Source organism: Bos indicus x Bos taurus, chromosome 10 (genome assembly GCF_003369695.1).
Source record: "Bos indicus x Bos taurus breed Angus x Brahman F1 hybrid chromosome 10, Bos_hybrid_MaternalHap_v2.0, whole genome shotgun sequence".
Lineage (NCBI taxonomy): Eukaryota > Metazoa > Chordata > Mammalia > Artiodactyla > Bovidae > Bos > Bos indicus x Bos taurus.
Window position 1 is genome coordinate 60,995,766 of NC_040085.1, and position 15,127 is coordinate 61,010,892.

The 15,127-nt window shown below is 41.4% G+C and overlaps 1 protein-coding gene across 2 annotated transcripts in view; it reads left to right on the forward strand.

Annotated features, from left to right (window-relative positions):
- Positions 1 to 15,127, forward strand: part of SAMD4A (sterile alpha motif domain containing 4A) — a 227,052-nt gene that overhangs the window by 127,030 nt on the left and 84,895 nt on the right. For both annotated transcript variants that reach the window (XM_027554161.1, XM_027554160.1), the window contains exon 3: positions 9,984 to 10,502. In XM_027554161.1, coding sequence (XP_027409962.1) covers positions 9,984 to 10,502 — 519 coding nt within the window. The remainder of the gene's footprint in view (positions 1 to 9,983; positions 10,503 to 15,127) is intronic.

Sequence of the window (15,127 nt, forward strand, 5' to 3'; positions counted from 1 at the left end):
ATTCCTCCACCATTCTCTATTGGTCACGTGCTGCTGTTCAGATTCAGTTTTAAGAGAGAGTACACAAGGGCCTGACCACCAACAGGCAGGGATCCATGGGGCCCACCAGCCAGCAATTACCCTCCTTAAAAATAGGATGAGGTTTCTATCTTCTCAATCCTTTGTGTCTGCTCAAAGCACCACTTGCAGTTCTAGGAGCTCAGGAACCCCATGTTATCTGGGTCCCCCATCACAGCTGGGCTAATCCACATATTTTGCTGGGCTCCCCCACATGATGGGGATGTTTCTTTAGCCATCTCTAGCTCAAGAGGATCGCTTGAGAGACAGTAGGCAAATGCAAGTACCGACACAGGAATCTCATCCTTTGCCATGTTGGTATTTGCCATTTTCCCCCAAAATTTTTAGGTGCCCTCTCAGCTCCCCTCCCTGCCACATTCATGATGTGTCATGTTCCTGCTGCCCTGTCCCTGATCTGTGCAGAGATGTACTGCCTTTAGAAGCCCTTATTACATGATATTCTAGGACTGAGTTTGTAATACAAATTCTTCCAGGGAGCATTTGACCATTTAAAACACACTGGTATTTCTGCCTTTAGCACATTTATTTAACCTGTAGTCCTTGAATGTGTGCATTTAATTTCCAGCCATTTCTCGCATGAGCAAATTGCCTAAATACACTTGTGAGAAACCCTTTTATGGTAAATGTTATTAAACTGAAAACAAGGGTATAATAAAATAGCAATTTAAGGGTAATTTACTAACAACTGGAGCCCTTAAACATTGACATACCATTGTGTAGTAATAATACCAGACTTGGTATTTAAACACATTCTTTGTCACTCCAAGAATCGCTGGGACAGTTTCCTAATCCTCATGGTCTTTAATTATAGCTCTTTCAGGATTTTTTTTTTTTTTTTTACTACTCATATGTCACCAGTTTATACATTATAAATCATTAGCTTTTGCTCACCTAAGACATCCAGCAAACTCTTATCTCTGCTCCTTATCCAGAGGAATAATAGAGGAAATATTTAGAGGAAGTAACAGAGGAGAGTTGAGAAGAGACTGAACCTTGTTCTTGGACTTCTGTTTTCTAGACTGTCTGACTGACTAGGGTGATATTGGTGTGAATAATAATAGAAACTGCATCATGGAAGTGATTGACTGAACATTTTGAAGATTCCTGGGTCTTCTCAATAAGGAGAATCCCTTGAATACACATCTCAGTAAAGGCCCCTTCTCCCTGGAAAGTGGTGTATATGCTACAAAGAAAGCCAGTGGGCAACCGGGCCGGACCTGCCATTCCTGTCCCAAGTCCCTGCATGCCTGCTTGGCTTCTATTTGAGGGTGGAGATTCTCTCTCTTGTTAGCCCCTGGGAATACTCCCCTGAGAGGTTGATTCAGTACTACCTAGAAAGCAGGGAACTAGGCCCTGCACCATGAGGAGGGACCTCATGTTCTCAGAGGGAGAAGATGTACTCACCGTCCATATAATCAGCACAGGAAGGGCTCCACAGGAAGATACATCATAATCAGAAACCTCTTATTAAGTGGCCCTAAAAACCATCATCATCACAGAATCTAGAAATCCCTCATCTGTATGGTCAGCTCATCCTCTCCCTGAAGGTACCTGGAGTGCTATCACAGCCAAGAAGCTGTTTGGTGAGCAGATAACCAGGATGAGGGACAGTAAGTGAGGGGAGCATTTAGTGGCAACCAGTGAGCTTCATGAGTCTAGCTCAGAATGAGGATGACTTTACTCAGAGGACAGAACTACTCAAAGCCAAAGGGCTAAGACTTCCATTTTCCTAGAGGGGCACTTGGATAGGTGTATTGGTTATCTTTACCCCAACTTAGAAGCTTAATATTAATACAACCATAAATGTGTTATCACACACAGTTTGTCTGGATCAGGAATATGACTCAGGGTCTTTCAAGATGTTCTGTGGTATATAATCACCTGAAGGCTTCACTGGGGCCAGGAATTCAGTTTCCAAGTTGGTCCTGCTGTTGGTAGCAGGACTTAGTTCCTTACCATCAGACCTCCCTCCCTACTGAGTTGCTTGAGTATCCTCCCAACATGGCCGCTGGCTCCCCGCAGAATGAGTAACCCAAGAGAGAGCAAGGGAAAAGCTGCAATGCTGCTTATAACCCAGTTCGTCAAGTCACACCCTATTGCTTCCGCTATTAACACATTCCATTTGATAGAAGTGATTCATTAACTGCAGCCTGCATCTAGAAGGAGTTGATTGGCTCCACCTTTTGGAGAGGACTGTCAAAGACATAGTGGATGTATTTTAAAACCACAAAAAGTACACTGTCCTCTGTAACTTCTTTTTTTCTACTCTTCCATAGCTGACCCAACTCTTCTGCTGATCCATGTATTCTTTTAATATTTCTGCATTATTATATTTGTAAATATAATTCAAGCATAAACAATTTGTATGTAATTACATGCTATATAATTATATTTTAATGTGTTATATAATTACATATGTATTATATATGCAGTATATAATTATATATATAGTATATAATTAGTTATGTATTGTAAATATTAATGTATTTAGCTTACAGCCAAGCTCCTCTAGCACAATAGTCATTATGTATCTTTATGCTAATTTGCATACCTCATTCTGCCTCCTCACTAACTGGGGAACCGGAGGCAGGTTACTTGACCTCCCTGTGCCTCTGTGTCCCCATCCATAAAGTAAGACTGTAATAGGACCTGTCTCATAAGCTTCATCTGAGGATTGAATGAGGAATTGCATGCACAGAGCTTAGAAGAGTGCCTAGCACACAGCAAACATTGAGTACTGTTAGCTGTCAGCATGGCAGCTGGAGCAGTGGCAGAAACAGTTTGATCCAGTTGGCCGTCAGAAGGCCATCGTATTTCCATGTTCCCAGAGGCAGTAAATAAAAGTCATAGTTGTCTTCTTGGCCACGCCATAGCCCCACAGCATCCAAGCAGCCCTGTCCCAAAGGTAGAGAAAGGAGCATTTCAGGCCTGGAAGGGACCAGGGTCAGCAGCTCTTGGTTTTCTTTTCCTCTTTGCTGTGCTTATTCCTTCCCTGGATCCCAGGCTAATCCCTGGCAGAGCGGGCTTACATGGAGATCAGATGTTCAGTTTGTACTCTGAGTCCTATTTCCATTTTGTTTTTGTTTCTGATTTTTTTAGGCTGACCTTTTGTGGAAGGGTGGACTACCCAAACAGGGAAGTGACCTCACAAAAAGCTAGGGAGTCCCTTAGCCTCATGGATTTGTATTAAAGCTTGTTCCCAAATTTCATTTTTAAACATCCATTTTCCAGGGTATGCACTGGCTACATGTGATCAACGTTGGCATCAGGCATAGATTCACCTTCTTCTCAGGCCCTTTTGCTTGCCAGTGACTCTTTAGTTCCTTGGGCTTAATGAATAGACTTTATCTTCATCCTAAGCATATCCATAATGTAAAACATGCCAGGTGTTTGCTGGAAATGTATCGATGAGAAAATTAGAATTGGTGATTTCTTCGTCTCCTAAAGCAACTTTAAAAGAAAGTCTATATACTTACTGGAATGCACAAGGCTTGTCTTGTGTCAGGTGGCAATTTGCTAAATATAGAGTCAGGAACCTTGGAGGGACCTGCTGAGGTCATCTGTGCCCTCCCACCCCCTTCCCCATCTGAATGTCTCTAGCCCTATGCTAGCCAGTTCAGTAGCCACCAGCCACACATGGCCTCTGGGCATTCAGCTGTGGCTAACCCAAGCCGAGATGTGCTGTCAGTGGCAGAGTGCACCTTGGATTAAAAAAAAATTAGTTGATGTACAATATTGTGTAAGTTATAGGTGTACAATAGAGTGGTTCACAATTCTTAAAGTTCAGACTCCACTTACAGTTATTATAAAATATTGGCTATATTCCCTGTGTTGTACAAGATATTCTTGTAGCTTATTTTACACATAATAGTTTGTGTGTAATAGTTTAATCTCCTACCCCTGTACTCCCCCTTCCCCTTCCTTCTCCCCATTGGTAACCACAAGTTTGTTCTCCATATCTGAGTCTGCTTCCTTTTTCTAATATTCACTAGTTTGTCCTGTTAAAGATTCCACATATAAGTAATAGCACACAGTATTCGTCTTTCTCTGTCTGACTTATTTCACTTAGATAATACCCTCCAAGTCCACTCATGTTCATTCTTTTTTATGGCTGAGTAGTATTCCATTGTGTATACACCACATCCTTATCCATTTATCTGTTGATGAATAGTTAGATTGCTTGCACACCTTGAAAACTGTAAATAATGCTTCTGTGCACATTGTGCATGTATCTTTTCCAATTAGTGTTTTGTTTTTTTTTTTTTTTCCAAATATATACCCAAGAGTAGAATTTCTGGATCATATAGTAGTTCTATTTTTAGTTTTTTGAGAAAGCTCCATGCTGTTTTTCACAGTGACTGCACCAGTATATATTCCCACCAACAGTGTACAAGGATTCCCTTTTCTCCACACCCTCACCAACTTTTGTTATTTGTAGTCTTTTTGATGATAGCCATTCTGACAGGTAATATCTCATAGTGGTTTTTTTTTACATTTCCCCAATGATTAGTGGTATTGAGCATCTTTTCTTGTGCTTGTTGATATTTGTATTTCTTCTATGGGACAATGTTTATTCAGTTCTTCTGTCCATTTTTTAACTTCTTTTGATGTTGAGATGCATGAACTGTGTATATACATATATATATGTTGGAAATTAACCCCTTATTGGTCACATCATTTGCAGATATTTTCTCCCATTCAGTGGGTTGTCTTTTCATTTTGTCAGTGGTTTCCTTTGCTCTGCAAAAGTTTAATTAGGTCCTGTGTATTTTATTTTCACTTTTATTTCCTCTGCTATAGGATGGATCCAGAAAAAATAGTGCTGTGATTTATGTCAAAGAGTGTTCTGCCTAGGTTTTCTTCTAAAGAGTTTAATCATTTCCGGTCTTACATTTTTGGTTTTTAATCCATTTTGGGTTTATTTTTGTGTATGATGTTAAAGAATGTTCTGATTTCATTTTTTTACATGTAGCTGTCCAGTTTTTCCAATACCACTTATTAAAGAGAGTGTCTTTTCTCCATTGTATATTATTGCTTGCTTTGTTGTAAATTAATTGACCATATGTGCATGGGTTTATTTCTGGACTCTATCCTGTTCCATTGATCTGTGTGTCTATTTTTGTGCTGGTACCATACTTTTTTGATTACTATATCTTTGTAGTATAGTCTGAAGCTAGGGTGGAGAAGGGCATTGCAACCCCCTTCAGTATTCTTGCCTGGAGAATCCCATGGACAGAGAAGCCAGCTAGGCTACAAGTCCATAAGGTTGCACAGAGTCGAACACGACTAAAGTGACTTAGCACGCCTGCCCACCCTGAAGTCAGGAAGTGTGATTCCTCTGACTCTGTTCTTTCTCAAGATTGTTTTGTCTACTCAGGGTCTTTTGTGTTCCCATACAAATTTTAAAATTATTTGTTCTAGTTCTGTGAAGATGTCATTGGTATTTTGATAAAGATTGCACTGAATCTGTAGATTGCCTTTGGTAATATGAAATGTACCCAGGATTTTGAACACTTAGTACAAAGAAAAGAATGCAAAATGTTTCATCAATAATTTTATATTGATTGCAAGTTAAAATAATAATATAGTGATATATATAACTGTATAATGGTTAAATAAAATATATCATTAAAATTAATTTCACCTCCTCTTTTTACTATTCTTTTAATGCTGTTGTTGTTGTTATTTAGTTGCTAAGTCATGTCTGATTCTTTTGTGACCCCACAGACTATAGCCTCCCAGGCTCCTCTGTCCATGGGATTTCCCAGGCAAGGATACTGGAGTGAGTTGCCATTTCCTTCTCCAGGGGACCTTCCTGCCCCAGAGATCAAACCTGCGTCTTCTGCACTGGCAGGAGGATTCTTTACCATTGAGCCACCAGGAAAGCCCCCTTTTAATACTAGAAAAATTTTCAGTTACACATGTGGCTTGCATTATATTTTTATCTGACTGCTTAGCTGGATCATCTATCTCGATTCTTCAAGCCCCCAAGATGGAAGTTGTAGAACCTTCCTTGGTGACTCTTCTGAGTCTTTTGTCATGCTGGCACTTCACTTATTCTCCACATCCAATCTTTTTCTCTCATGCTTGTTTGAAGACTTCTGTTTCAAGTAGTTGACTGTCTATCTCCTTATGAAATCCCTACTTGAAAAAAGTAAAGCATCTCTTCATATTCAGTTATAAGCTCTTTGACCTTTTCACTTTCTACCTCTGCCAACTCTGATAATTTTTTAAAATTTTATTTTATTGAAGGGTAGTTGATTTACAATGTGTTAATTTCTACTGTACAACAAGGTGGTTCAGATTTACCTACATGTACATTCTTTTTTCATATTCTTTTCCATATGGGTTATCACAGGATATTGAGTATAGCGCTATCCAGTAGGATCTTGTTGTTTATCCATTCCATATATAAAAGTTGTATCTGCTAATCCCAAACCCTCAATCCACCCTTCTCGTCCTCACCCTTGGCAACGTGAAGTCTGTTCTCCGAGTCTGTCTCTGGTTTGTCTGTAAGTTCACTGTGTCGTATTTTAGGTTCCATGTATAAGTGATATCGTGGTCTTTGTCTTTCACTTAGTATCGCCATCTCTAAGTCTATCCGTGTTACTGCAAATGGCGTTATTTCATTCTTTTTTATGGCTGAGTAGTATTCCATTGTATATATGCACCACATCTTTATCCATTCATCATTCGATGGGCATTAGGGTTGTCTCCATGTCTTGGCCGTTGTGAATAGTGCTGCTCTGCATAGGGGTACATGTAACTTTTTTTTAAATTATAGTTTTGTACAAACATATATCCCAGGAGTAGGATTGCTCGGTCATATGGCAACTCTATTTTCAGTTTTTTGAGAAATCCCCATACTCTTTTCCAGAGAGGCTGCTCCAACTTACATTCCCATCAATAGTATAGGAAAGGTTCCCTTTTCTCCATACCTTCTCCAGCATTTGTTGTTTGTAGACTTTTTTAATGATGGCAGTTCTCCTGGGGGAGGTGGTACCTCATTGTAGTTTTGATTTGCATTTCTCTCATAATTAGTGATGTTGAGCATCTTTTCACGTGCCCGTTGTTCTGCTGTGTGTCTTCTTTGAAGAAATGTCTATTTAGGTCTTCTGGCCATTTTTAATTGGGTTGTTTGTATTTTTGTTGTTGAGTTGTATGAGCTGCTTGCGTATTTTGGAAATTAATCCCTTGTCAGTCACATCATTTGCAAATACTTCTCCCAGTCCGTTGGCTGTCTTTTTGTTTTGTTTATGGTTTCCTTTGCTGTACAAAAGCTTGTAAGTTTGATTAGGTCCCATTTGTCTATTTTTGCTTTTATTCTATTGCCTTGGGGGACTAACCTAATAAAACACTGGATGATTTATGTCAGAGAATGTTTAGCCTGTATTCTCTTCTAGGAGTTTTATGTTATCATGCCTTATGTTTAAGTCTTTAAGCCATTTTGAGTTTATTTTTGTGTGTGGTAAGAGGGCATGTTCTAACTTCATTGATTTACACGCAGCTGTCCAACTTTCCCAACACCACTTGCTGAAGAGACTGTCTTTTCTCCATTGTATATTCTTGCCTCCTTCGTCGAAGATTAATTGACCATAGGTGTGTGGGTTTCTTTCTGAGGTCTCTATTCTGTTCCATTGATCCATATGTCTGTTTTTGTGCCAGTACCATGCTGTCTTGATTACTGTAGCTTTATATCAACTCTGATAATGGTTAATGGCCTTTCTTGGATCATCTCTGGCCTCTATTATTTTTAAAACTTGGTATCGGAAACCACCCAACATGACTCTAACGTGGGCCTGACTAAGGCAGAGACAAATAGAAGGAATTATTTCTATCATCAAGTACTTGACTGGTCTTTTTGTTACATTACCTCATTTAGTCCTGTAACACAAGGAGGGGCAGGTGCTGTTGGTAGCACTCTTGACTGATGAGGGAGCTGAGGCTCAGAGACGTTGAGGAACTTACCAAAGTTCCATTGCCGATTAAGTGGCAGAGCTGGGATTTGTGTGCCTGACTCTGAAGCCCACATTCTTTTATGACATACCATGCCTTCCTCCCTTGATATTGTTCTTTGAATATACTCCTTCCTCTTGAGAGGCCTTATACGCAGCTGGTGCATTTGTAGCTCATGATCAACACTGACTCTTGAGCTTGGTCTGATGTGTTTGTGCCTCACTAGAATTATGAAGCCCTTCTGCTAAATTCCAGAAATGCCTTTTCAACCTTGCAGATACTTTGTGAAAGCTTTATCCCTTATACAGTCATCAGTGGGCCAGAGTTCAGGTCTTTAGGTATTAGGAATGACTTTTCTGGCAGGGAGCTTTCTTTCCTATCATCCCAGGTCCCGTGGATAGCTATCAGTCTGCAGAACAAACTACTTCTTAAAGGCCAGTTAAGGCAAAGTGTACTGTTAACCCATGTTTGTGTGTGTGTATGTGTTCACTTGTGTCTGACTCTTTGCAACCCCATGGACTATAGCCCGCCAGGCTTCTCTGTCCATGGGATTTTTTCCAGGCAAGAATCCTGGAGTGGTTTGCCATTTCCTTCCCCAGGGGATCTTCCTGACCCAGGGATCTAACCCATGTCTCTTGCATCTCCTGCATTGGCTGGCGGATTCTTACCACTGGTACCACCTGGGAAGCCCCTGTTTAGTTACTCCATGTTACTAACTAACATTACCATTAGGTAATCCATGTTTACCCAAAGGCAAGAAGTTTATGTTTTGAGTAGTCGGGAATAAGAGGAATTCCTTGTAAGAGTGTTGAAAACATTCTCATGGATGAACCTTGAAGAGATTATGCTAAGTGCAATATTCTTATCATAAATGGGCAAATACTGTTGGGTTGGTCAAAAAGTTCATTTGGGTTTTTCCATAAGATCTTAAGAAATATTTGAATGAACTTTTTGGCCAACCCAATTTACAATTCCACTTATATGAGATAAGTAGAGTAGTCAAATATATAGAGACAGAAAGTAGAATAATGGTCATCAGGGGTTGTGGGTATGGAGAATGAGGAGTTAGTGGTTCATGGATATGGAGTTTCAGTTTGGAAAGATAAAAAAGATCTGGAGATGGAGAGTGGTGATGGCTGTACCATAATGTAAATGTACTTAATGCCACAAAATTGTACACTTAAAATGGTTAAAATGGTAAATATTAAGTATATTTAAAAAGTGTATTTTACCATAATAAAAATAACCAAACAGACCTTCTATACTTAAAGAAAAATAGCTTGCTTAGCATGTGTGATCAGAGATGCCGCTGGACCCATCTTGGGTCCATTGTTGATTCTAGCTTTGAGATCACAGTCGATTTCTGAGTCAGCTTCTCATGAGGAAAGTGCAGGCTTCACCCAGATGAGGGGCATCTTTTTTTCCTGATAGATTTCTCCATCTAGGAGATTTTACCCATTTCACACAAATGCACTTGCCAGGGCTCCATCCACTTTCCAGGGATGTCTAGGGAAGGGAAAGCAGCCTTGCCTTTGAGGACGCTACAATATGGACCCTTAATTCTACTCATTTTTCCATGGGGATTTTCTTATTCCTTATTCCCCTATCTGAGGGTATGCCTAGACTATCCTAAGAAATAAAATAGCTGTAAGTTGTATTCATTTGTACCAAAATGGTCATAGCCTCTTTGGAGACCTGCATTAGAGTTAGATTGAGCACCCAAACATTTCAGTGTTAGTGTTTCACTGAAGTCAGCACCCCCTGACAACCTCAGGTCAGATCTCCACTCGAGGCAGAGGCTGCTTTGAGAAAATTTAGCCAGGGTGCCTAGACTGAGACTCCAGGCCCCAGGAATTCTCTTTATACAGTGTGCTGCTTGGTGCCATAGTGTGGTGCTTGGTGCCATGGTGGTGTATTTGCTTATTTGCCCTGCCTGTTTTCCTTTTCAGGAATCATTAACCAATGGCAACAGGAATCCAAGGATAAAGTGATTTCCCTCCTGTTAACTCACCTGCCTTTGCTGAAGCCAGGAAACCTCGACGCAAAAGTAGAGTATATGAAACTGCTGCCCAAAATCCTGGCACACTCCATTGAACACAACCAGCACATCGAGGAGAGCAGGCAGCTGCTGTCCTATGCTTTGATCCATCCGGCCACTTCATTGGAAGACCGCAGTGCTTTGGCCATGTGGCTGAACCACTTGGAGGACCGTACGTCGACCAGCTTTGGCGGCCAGAACCGAGGCCGCTCGGACTCTGTGGATTATGGGCAGACGCACTACTATCACCAAAGACAGAACTCCGATGACAAGCTTAATGGGTGGCAGAACTCTCGGGATTCTGGGATTTGCATCAACGCCTCCAACTGGCAGGACAAAAGTCTGGGGTGTGAGAACGGCCACGTGCCCCTCTACTCATCTTCATCCGTCCCCACCACAATCAATACGATTGGAACCAGCACAAGTACAAGTAAGTCCCCCAGAAGCCCTTTAGTGCAGTCTGGTTTGGTGACTTGCTGTGTGTGGCATGTCCCGCTGGGAATGTCTGCTCTGGGCACCCCGTAACCCTGGGAGAGAAGGGCTGATTGGAATTGGCTGCGGGAAAGGGCTCTTTGGACCCCGTGTTTGTTGTTCTTTCAACTCCTGAAAGAGAAAAATCCTGGGCAGGTAAAAATGATTGATGGTTTAAATTTGGGTTACAAATAGATTAAAAAAAAGAAAAAATTAAATATGAGATAAGTGGTGAAAGAAGGAAACTTCCGCTTTCCACAAACAGAAATGCCTTCACCCAGTACCTTTTACCTGGGGTTTTTGGATTTGCCAAGACATTGAGTTCCCGTGTGATGCTCTATACCTGATTCTAACCCATGTTTAACCAGACAGCCTCATGGGCTTTGTGCATTTTCTTTTCTTTTTCCACTTCTTTTTTTTTTCCTTTCTTTCTCTTTTTTTTCCCCCTTCCTTTCTTTCTCTTTCTTTTTTTTCTTTTTTAAATTTCACCCTGGAATGTTCCCTCCCTTGCATCTCCTTGTCTTAATCCCCGGTTGTCAGGGTCACTTTTCCTCCTGACCAGGGGGAGCAGGTTTGCTAACTGAGAATGCTGCTCTGTCTGTGGCCTGGTGTGAATGCTGTGGCCTTCTCTCGCTCAGTCTAACCCCTTAGGAGAGGTGGGGCAGGAACGGCTTTGCCAGAGGGGAGAGCAGAGGGCAGCCCTCTGCTCTTTGGACACAAAAGCAAAGTACTCTGCCCGCAGATGGGGCCAGGCCTGGGTCTGGTGGCTCTCTGTGGCTCCCCACTTAGGCTGAGCAAAGTGGAATACATGCTGCTGGCGCCTCTGTATGTGCGTGGGAGAGTGGCCCACCATTGAAGAGAATCCTTGATGCTCGTTTGCATGTGTCTCTGAAGACAGTGTCAGGCCCGAGATAACTTTCTTGGGGAAAAGCTTTCGCAGTTAGACTGTGTGTGCCTGTCAACAGGCAGGAACTCCCAATGAAAAGATCTGAGAGTATGAAGAATTGGCAGTGACAGTTTCTTGGCCTCTGCCTCCACATGGATCTTGGGGCTAATGGGCCTTTTTAAATGGCTTTCTTAAGTAAGTGTGTGGAATTTTCACTACATTGATTGAAACAGTACTTCAGTGAAATAATCAAAGAAATACTTCAGCTACTGCTTTGATAATGCCACAATACGAGGTTTTAAAATTCTTTTCTCCGTTTTCACATTTAGATATTGATAACCTGCATATTTGGGGAATTAGGTGATTATTGCATCATTAATTTATTGTGTAAGAGGTTCTGTGACAGTTTTTTTTTCACAAACTAGTAATCCAGGAAACAGTTTCACTAACCTCTGTGTGATGGAAAGTGATGGCTTGAACTATTCAAACAGACACATGCAGGCTGAGACTACAGAGCTTCTTGGCCCGAGTTTTCTGGGTTAATGACAGAATCTACTAATTGTTTCAAAATTCTTTGATAGTTAGGAGAGATGCAAGCTCTGGGCTGCCTGCCCTCTCAAAACTTGGTCTTTTGTATTTTAAGGGGTTGAGTTTTATGTCATCCATCTTGAAATTAGTCTGGGGTCATCACATTTCCATCTCTGCTGATGTAACACATTTTTGTCAGGTCTTGATAAGATTAGTACATTTGAGATGGTTATCAGATTGTCACTTTTATATTTCACTGTGGCTACCAAGCCCAGCAGATGGGAAGGAAGTGCTTAGATGCTTGTCATTGTCTCCTAGGCCTTTGAGTCTAGTGTAGTACTTGAGCTGAAAAAGGAGGTTTAAGAAGATTACATATTAGAAAAAGAGTACATATTACAAAAGGAATTAGAGCCCTTTTTCAGAGCATCAGTAAAGAAGATAAGAGCTCAGATCTTTCCTCCAGGAAGTTTCATTCAAACACTTGGGTCATATCAACACTTGTATTTTAAGAACATCTCTTTAACAAAACCTTAATGTCATTGCTTTACTCCTCTGCTTTGTCGATAGTAGCTAAATTGTGCTTATCCAAACTGCAGTCCTTTGGGTCATTCATTCACTCAATGCTTCTATCAGATATCTCCTGAGCACCTGGGAGGCAGCTTGACAAAGTAAACAGAAAAAAGACTTTGGTGTCACTGCTTCCTGGGTCCATCCAAACCTCAGACCTGCAATTAGCTACCTACAATTCGGCCAAGTTATTTCACCTCTCTGAGCAAGGTCACCACTTGCAAAGTGGAAACATTCATGATATCTACCTGTGAGGGTTGTGGTGAGGGTAAATAAGATTATGTATGTGAATGCCTGGCCAGGGCTGGCAACAGTAAGCACTCAGTAAGTGTCTGCTAAATGAATGAGAGGGACTGGGTAAGACAATGAATAGCAAAGCACTAGCATTAACTGCCCTCCCCAGACTCTTGTGCTCGTTTGCATTGTACTTTTCCTGAGCCCAGGCCACGCAGAGTGGTCTAGGGGGGCTTGAATATGCTATGACCATTTCACTGCAATAGAAAATGGTTTGGCCTTAAGGGTTCAGATCACAAGATAGAGAAGTGCCAGCTTGTTTGGGAAAAAGCAAACAAGGTTGTTGGCTAAAAATGAGTGAGTGAGGTGGACAACCATGGTAGGGACAGATCGTGCTGGATATTGTGGGTTGCTGCAAGGACTTTGACTTTTGCTCTAAGCAACCCCCTCGGAAGGTTTTTGGCAAAAGAGCGATGTGGTCTGGCTCGTGTTTTAAGGGGGATTGTTTTGGCTGCTGTGTTAAGAATAGATTATACCAGGGCAAGGACAGAAACATAAAGACTAGTTAAGAGACTATTGCAGTAATCCAGGCAAGCTGTTGATTACTTGGACCAGGACGGCCACAGTAGGAGGGGGAGAGAAGTGGTAAAGTCTAGATGTATTTTCAAAGTACAGCCAATAGGATTTCCTGACAGAATAAATGAGTTGTCAGGGGGAAGAATTCAAGAAGGACTCCAGGGATTTTTGCTTACAAAAATGTTGGAAGTTCAGTGTCCTATATGGTGACTTTATACATCTGTTAGACCATCAGAGATGTCCAGTAAGCAGGTGGACATATGAGCATGCAGTTTGGGAGAGAAGACTGACCTAAGATAGACCTTTGGGAGTTACCAGCACATGGGTGGTATTTAAAATTATGAAACTATGAGATAAGATCACCATGGTAGAGATGCAGATAGAGAAGACTGAGGACTGAGCCTGAGCACATCATCATGAAGGCTGGGGAAAAGGGGAAGAAGCAGCAAATCAAGGAGAAACCATTGAAGTTGGAGAAAAGTCAAGTGTGTGGCAAGGCAATGAAGAAAAGGTTTCAAGTAGGAAAAAGTGGTCAGCTGACTCACATGCTACTGATAGGTCCAATAAGATGAGAACCAAGAAGTGATCATTGGATTTATTAAGAGAGAGATCTTAGGAGACGGGACCCTTCATTGATCTCTTGGGGTAGTCCTTGCTGCTAAAAGAAACAAACCCACAAAAAAGTTTGTTTTTGACTAATGTAAAGTCCAGAACAGGTGTCCCTGATTGACATGTGATATTCTTCTAAGCAGTTATTCATTAACCCAGGCTCTCTCTGTCACATGTCTCTGCCATCTTCACCACATGTAGCCCAAAGTGACCAGGCTTGTCAAACCACAGGAAGGAGAAAGAGATGGGGGAGGTCTTCTTGGGAAGATTTCATGGACAGATAAGCTTTACTCACGTCCCATTGGCTAGAACTCTGTCACATGGCCACTTTTAATAGCAAGGGAAAGTGGTAGATGTAGTCTCACTGTGTGCCCAGGAAGAAGAGGAAACAGAGGCAGAGGGGACACAGGCAGAAAGTACCTTGCCAACTACCACTGAATAAAATAACTACCACTGGAGAAAAAAGAGAGATCTTAGAGATCAATTGGAAGTGCTTCACACATGATAGGCCTTTAAGGGATGAATACAGTTGAGTTAGTGATTCCAGTGAGATAAGAGGCAAGAAACTAGCTTATAAGCTTGATTTTGAATGTCTATTGACTTTGAGAAGGTGCTTGCACATTGAGATGAAGAAAATGATGCATTAAAAAATAAAATCATGCAGGTTGTTGAAGGAAGGGATTAAGATGAGGCTAAGGTTAGGAGGCAAAAACTCTGCCCAAATTTAATAAGAATCAACCTATTTTTATCCATTTAGACAGAGGAGAGAGTGCCTTTTAGTGACTGCAGAAGTTAAAGGAGATCTCACAGGATGTTTGAGCAGGGCCTTTTCCTCCATGAGATAGGAGAGGAATGGGTTGGGACCGTTTAGAGTCTGAGGCACCATTTTGGATAGCATCAAGGTGTTTCAGACGAGAGGGAAGAATCTGCTTTCAGTACCTAGCTCTCTTTTTAAGTCTACTCAGGGGTCTGATGACTGAGAGCAAGAATATGCAGGTTCTTCATCATGAGTCTGTGGGACCAAGGTATTGGCTGTCACGAATTATACACAAGTCTTAGTCAGCTTTGTTTTGGCCATCACAAGCAACTCCACATGCAGTGTGCCCAGAGCCTGGCTTAGCACTTCTAGGTTTTCTTTCTGTCTCAAGTCTTCTATAGAAAAAGTTAATCTTTGAGGAAAAGAA